At 52.5% G+C, this 6,369-nt stretch overlaps 1 protein-coding gene across 1 annotated transcript; it reads left to right on the forward strand.

Moving 5' to 3' along the window:
* Positions 1-2,289: 2,289 nt before the first annotated feature.
* LOC147697972 (uncharacterized) lies at positions 2,290-5,452 on the forward strand. The gene is made up of 2 exons (XM_086936168.1): positions 2,290-2,371; positions 4,638-5,452. The coding sequence occupies exons 1-2, from the start codon at positions 2,290-2,292 to the stop codon at positions 5,450-5,452; spliced, it is 897 nt and encodes a 298-aa protein (XP_086792294.1).
* The last annotated feature ends 917 nt before the right edge of the window (positions 5,453-6,369 follow it).

Below are 6,369 nucleotides of genomic sequence, written 5' to 3' on the forward strand. Positions count from 1 at the left end.
GGATGCTGTCGCATATTGCAAGTAAACACATAAATGTGATGTCGGATATATTTCGGTTTAACATTGGGTACAATTTATATGACTACACTCTTTTGAGTGGCGTTGTGCATGTGTTTCTTGGATACAAGGAGTTTCTTAAAAATACAAAACGAGCCGTCAGGTGAATTTAGGTCCGTCCGCTCCAGCGCCGGCTCTTCCACCGGCAGGGACCACGCAATTCGCTCCTGGGTCTACAGGGGGCTGTACACGGGGATGTAAACACTCAGGAAGCATGTTATCATTTCCAACGCCACCGACAGGGATGGCTCTGTCATCTGTTCAGGTCAGAGGGGCTGAGCGCACCGTGTCTGCCCTTGTGGAAACCAACACCATGCATGTCTGCATTGTTGTGGCTACGGAGCATGCCTAGAGGATGGGCACTGTGGATGTGCCAGTGGGGGAGGGGGGAGGAGGAGGCTGTGGGGGCTGGGGGGAGAGATGACGGGATGGAGGAGACAGTGGAAGAGGCAAAGAAGGGGAGGGAGAGATTGCACCGCAGCTTGTCTTTATGGGTCCATGTGTTTGAAAACACATGGCCCCATAAAGATAAGAATCCTTTTGCAACGGGAGTAAGTCAAGTGAGCCCGTCCAAGTGGGACGGCTCAAAGAGAGAAAACTTTCGGTCACTAAGTGCTCTTTCCCAATGGCTGGCCACCGTTTAGCATAAACGGTGACGCCGGCCAATGGGAAAGAGGGGCGGGGCTTAAAGCCTGTTACTGAGACCTCCTGAAAACACAAAGGGGCCAATTCCGATCCGGGATAAAAATCCGTCGTACGATTCGAATTCGTAGCCGTCTCCGTACAAATTCAAAAAGTCCGTCCGAATTGCGTATAACGATCCGAATCCCGAAATTATGTATGAATATCAGCAAACTGTACGAACCACAATCGAAGACCCGTACGAAATGTCGTCGGAACTCCAACCGTACCATTTGTAAACATACCGTACGAACTAACAAGTACGATCCTGACCAGGGACCAAGTACGCGATTTGTATGGGCAAATGTAGTCCCGCATGAAGCACGATTCGTACGGAAAACATCGCGTATGATCGAGCCGCACCAACAAATACGACTCGCACACCTCACAATCAGTCGCACATGTACCCCGGGCCCGATAAACAACCGTAACAGCCAGCCGCACCAACAAATACGAGTCGCATACCCCACAATAAAGCGTACACGTACCCCGGGCCCGATAAACGACCGCAACAGCCAGCCGCACCAACAAATACGACTCGCACACCCCACAACCAAGCGTACACGTACCCCGGGCCTGATAAACGACCGTAACAGCCAGCCGCACCAACAAATACGACTCGCACATCCCACAATCAAGCGTACACGTACCCCGGGCCCGATAAACGACCGTAACAGCCAGCCGCACAAACAAATACGACTCGCACACCCCACAATCAAGCGTACACGTACCCTGGGCCCGATAAACGACCGTAACAACCAGCCGCACCAACAAATACGACTTGCACACCCCACAATCAAGGGTAGACGTACCCCGGGCCCGATAAACAACCATAACAGCCAGCCCCACCAACAAATACGACTCGCACACCCCACAATCAAGCGTACACGTACCCCGGGCCCGATAAACGACCGTAACAGCCAGCCGCACCAACAAATACGACTCACACACCCCACAATCAAACGTACACATACCCCTGGGCCCGATAAACGACCGTAACAGCCAGCCGCACCAACAAATATGACTCGCACACCCCACAATCAAGCGCACACGTACCCTGAGCCCAATAAACGACTGTAAGAGCCAGCCGCACCAACAAATACGACTCGCACACCCCACAAAACAAGCGCACACGTACCCCGGGCCCGATAAATGACCGTAACAGCCAGCCGCACCAACAAATACGACTCGCACACCCCACAAAACAAGTCTACAGTCTACACACCATAGGAAAACAATGTCCTGTCCACTTCCAAACAGGTAAACAGTGGGCCCAAGTCACAACCACCCCTTATTACACATCCACAAAAAATTCAAAATAAGCCACACCCACAAATGGACCAATAAAAGGGCCCACATATACAACCCATCATCCTTTGCAACATACCTATTTGGTCAAAGACACAGACAGCACACCAACAACTGCAGCCATACATACACCTTCACACATACACCCTATCTCATTCACACACACCTCCCCTTCACAATCAGACCCACACACCCTCGTCAATATACACCATCACCCCCCCCCAATCACATACACCTCACACCATGACCACACCAAAGAATTCTAAGTTCACAAACCCGGAGATGGAGATCCTTACAGATGAAGTCATCAGAGTCTTCCCACACTGTTTGGTGCATTGCTCAGATAGACCAGCATAGCTGATAAGACACGCCTGTGGGAGAGGATCATCGAGAAGGTCAGTACTGTTGCACCCATCAGGCTCACCAGGGCAGTTTGCCAGAAAAGGTGGTACGATCTGCGGAGGATGGTCAAGCGCAAGATGGATGAGGACTACGCCAACGCTCATCACACTGGAGGTGGGCCTCCCTGCAGACCTGCAAAATACCATCCCTGGGAGGAGAAAGTCATGGCCCTGCAACCACCGTGGGAGTTCATGGAATCGAAGGAGCCATTGAGCCTGGTGAGTACACAAACAACTCATGTAACATGTGAAGACTGCCAGCAGTGCCCAACAGTATGGGGGTGTGGGGGTGTAGGGCCATGACTCCCAGCAGTGCCAAACAGTAGGGGGGTGGGTGTGTGTGGGCATGACTCCCAGCAGTGCCAAACAGTATGGGAGGGTGGGGGTGTGTGGCCATGACTCCCAGCAGTGCCAAACAGTAGGGGGTTGGGGATGTGTGGCCATGACTCCCATCAGTGCCAAACAGTGAGGGGGGTGGCCATGACTCCCAGCAGTGCCAAACAGTATGGGGGTGTGGGGGTGGGTGGCCATGACTCCCAGCAGTGCCAAACAGTATGGGTGTGTGGGGGTGTATGGCCATGACTCCCAGCAGTGCCAAACAGTAGGGGGGTGGGGGTGTGTGGCCATGACTCCCAGCAGTGCCGAACAGTAGGGGGGGTGTGGGGGTGTGTGGATATGACTCCCAGCAGTGCCAAACAGTATGGGGGGTGGGGGGTGTGGCCATGACTCCCTGCCGTGCCAAACAGTAGGGGGGTGTGGGGGTGTGTGGCCATGACTCCAAGCAGTGCATGACAGTTTGGGGGTGGGGGTGTGTGGCCCTGACTCCCAGCAGTGCCTAACAGTAGGGAGGGTGGGTGTGTGTGGCCATGACTCCCAGCAGTGCCTAACAGTAGGGGGGTGGGGGTGTGTGGCCATGACTCCCAGCAGTGCCAAACAGTATGGGGGGTAGGGGTGTGTGGCCATGACTCCCAGCAGTGCCAAACAGTATGGGGGGGGTGGGGCAGTGTGGCCATGACTCACAGCAGTGCCAAACAGTAGGGAGGTGGGGGTGTGTGGCCATGACTCCCTGCCGTGCCAAACAGTAGGGGGATGTGGGGGAGTGTGGCCATGACTCCAAGCAGTGCCTGACAGTATGGGGGGGCGGGAGTGTGTGGCAGAAGGCTGCAAGTGGGAGGGTGAGAGGGTTCAAGGTGTAGGGTAGAAGGCTGCACTCAACCCATATGGCCCAGGAACACACCCATGCACCATGCTCAATGCACAGGGATTGTGAAAGTACTGACAAGATAGCTGACACTGGGACATGGTGTAGGCAGCACAAGGACCTCCTGGGTCCAGTGCAAACACAAACACCAGGACAATTTCAGATATCCTGCACAGGAACTCACAACCACTATCATGGCAGCATGCTTCATGGGGGGACAGACACACCACGATGGATGCCCACTTGCCAATCACACTCAAACTACTAGCATGGCCTGTCACACACACCCCTTACAGAAACTGAGCCCCTGGAGACAGACAATGGAGTGCACCACTGTCACAATCGTCATGTAACACAACCTCAAAAATACAGATCTGATGACGTAACAAAAGAAATAAAGCACAGTGCTGAATCACAAGTCCATTGTGCCTCTCACACGATGCCGTTGCCACAGCTTTGTGATGCTGTGGATGCACTCAAGTAGCCCTATGGACCTGGGCATTGAGAAGGTAATGCATCTAGGAGAAGTGCCACGTCCTAAAGCCCTGTGCCTGAAGAGGGTGTACTGGTCCAGGGGGGTTGGCAGTGGGTGTCCGTCACGCCACTGCAACACCTCTCAAAAGTTGCTGTATGAAATCTGTAAAATTTGACTCAGTCGCCATCATAAACATGCTGCATTTAAACCCTGTGCATGCTTGAACCAGGCATAATTATTGACAATGGATTGTGCAGATTGACACACACAGAGCACAACTACATCTGTGTGGTGCTGGCGACAAGCCAAAGCAATGGCTGTGACAGACATCATAAACATTACCCAACATGTCAAGCACCCCTGAGCACATGTCAATCTCAGCCCACACCATACCCCTACACAAGTGAACAATTTCTAATATCCTAAGCAGGGGGAACATTGCTAACGACAATGGATCTTAAATTTGGATGTTGCATGATAGTGCATTAACAGTGTTTGTCTCTCACACCCACAGGGGAACGTGTGGAAACTACCCCTAACCAGGGGGGAGAAGGATCCCAGTCCCAGGCTCAGCACGGCACTGACCCCACCATCGGCGAGGCCTCACAACACACTGTGGATGACCCCAACCAACCAGGCCCCTCTGGATCCCAAACCCCTGCAGCAGCTGGAACAGATACATCTCTGCCAACCACCACACCCATTCCCGCCACATCCCAGCAGACAGCTCGCAGCCCTGACCATAATACACAACAGAGCCAGTATGACAATGAGGGACATGGTACGCCGGGCACCCATGAGGTGGCAGACGACACCTCCACTGCCAGCACTTATAGGTCCCGTCGACATCATGTGCCCACAAACGTAGGCCCGGCTCATGTGGGCAGGGGTGGTGGTAGTGGCGCAAGGCGGAGGCGAGAACCTGACCATGAAGCTGCAGGGCCCGGTATGGCTGAACTCCGAGACATCATGGATGAATACCGGTGGGACACCAGGGAGTTTAGCCTGGTAGTGGAGGCCCTCAACAAAATGACCGAACAGCAGGCCCAGCTACATGCCAGTCAAGAACAACACCAGGGACGGATGGAGGCAAGACTGGACGAGCTCCTGACGGTGCATCGGGAAATTAACCAATCACTCCGTCTGATCGCTGTCAACATGCAGCACCCTCCCTGTGTCACAAGGCCAGAAACATCTAGGCAAAGACCAACAACAGGCACAGGGAGGGAGGAGGAGGCGGAATTGTCAGACGGAGAATCCCATGCATCGTCAAGGCCTGCACGTGAGGGTCCCCCAAGGAAGGTGGGTCGTCCATGCACCAGACGTTGAGAGGCATAGGGCCATGCAAAACTCCAAGGTCACCTGCTCTGGCATCTTGCCTTCGTGGGCAACAGCATCACCCGATTGACTTTCAGACTCTCCCACATGGACTTGCTGGTCGCAGTGTGCCCAATGATGCCAAGCACTGTGGCCTGGACTCTGCTGACTCATACTGTAAGGCCCAGTCAACAAGAAAAGAGTGCCCTATGGTTTATTTTCGACCACATTTACGGAGCAAAAAAGAAAGTATAACAAACAGCCTGATTTAGGGTGTTTGTGAAGAAAGCCCTCACTCACCACCTGGTGATGACATGCTTCATCATTGGGCCCCACCAAAGAGACCGAATGCCTCTTTGGTGTGCTGCAACGCCAGGTCTACTGCGGAGCCGGTAGGTGGGAGTTAAGGCGTGTTTTTGTGCCAAAGTAAGCTAGTGAGTGATGAGGGAATAAAAATTAGTCTGTAGTGTATCAACTGGAACTTTATTCTATGATCACTAAAGACAGTATTTAAAAACAATGTGTATGGAAGCAGTCCACATTTAGTTGAGTGGTAGTTTCCTAGGTATCAGTCGACATGTTTCTTGCCATGAAACTGGTGTAAATTTACCGGGCATTTCTTCAGGACTAGAAAGGTGTATTTAAACCCTGGTGGTATGGTCGCGCTAAGGCCCACCCTTACCTAGGGACGTGAAAGTGAAATTAAAAGTTGTGAAAAAGTGCAAAAAGTAGAAAGACAGGTCAGTCTCCTACATTCCTCCAGGTTTTGGAGGCTTCAACTTTACGGTTTCTGCACCTGAAAGTGAAGGGACAAAGACATACATGTATAACAAAACAAGTATTTAGTAGTTGTTCTGATGATAACCGTAAGTCTATAGTGCTCCAGAAGTGGTTCAGAGACAATAGTGGTGCGACATAGCCATATCGTT

The sequence above is a fragment of the Lissotriton vulgaris genome, chromosome 8 (genome assembly GCF_964263255.1).
Source record: "Lissotriton vulgaris chromosome 8, aLisVul1.2, whole genome shotgun sequence".
Taxonomy (NCBI): Eukaryota; Metazoa; Chordata; class Amphibia; order Caudata; family Salamandridae; genus Lissotriton; species Lissotriton vulgaris.

Bases quoted from the DNA above. Each gene is read 5' to 3' on its own strand.
- LOC147697972 (XM_086936168.1), top strand. From the start codon at position 2,290: ATGACCACACCAAAGAATTCTAAGTTCACAAACCCGGAGATGGAGATC. The intron at 2,372-4,637 runs GTTTGGTGCATT...TCACACCCACAG, and splicing joins CATCAGAGTCTTCCCACACT to GGGAACGTGTGGAAACTACC.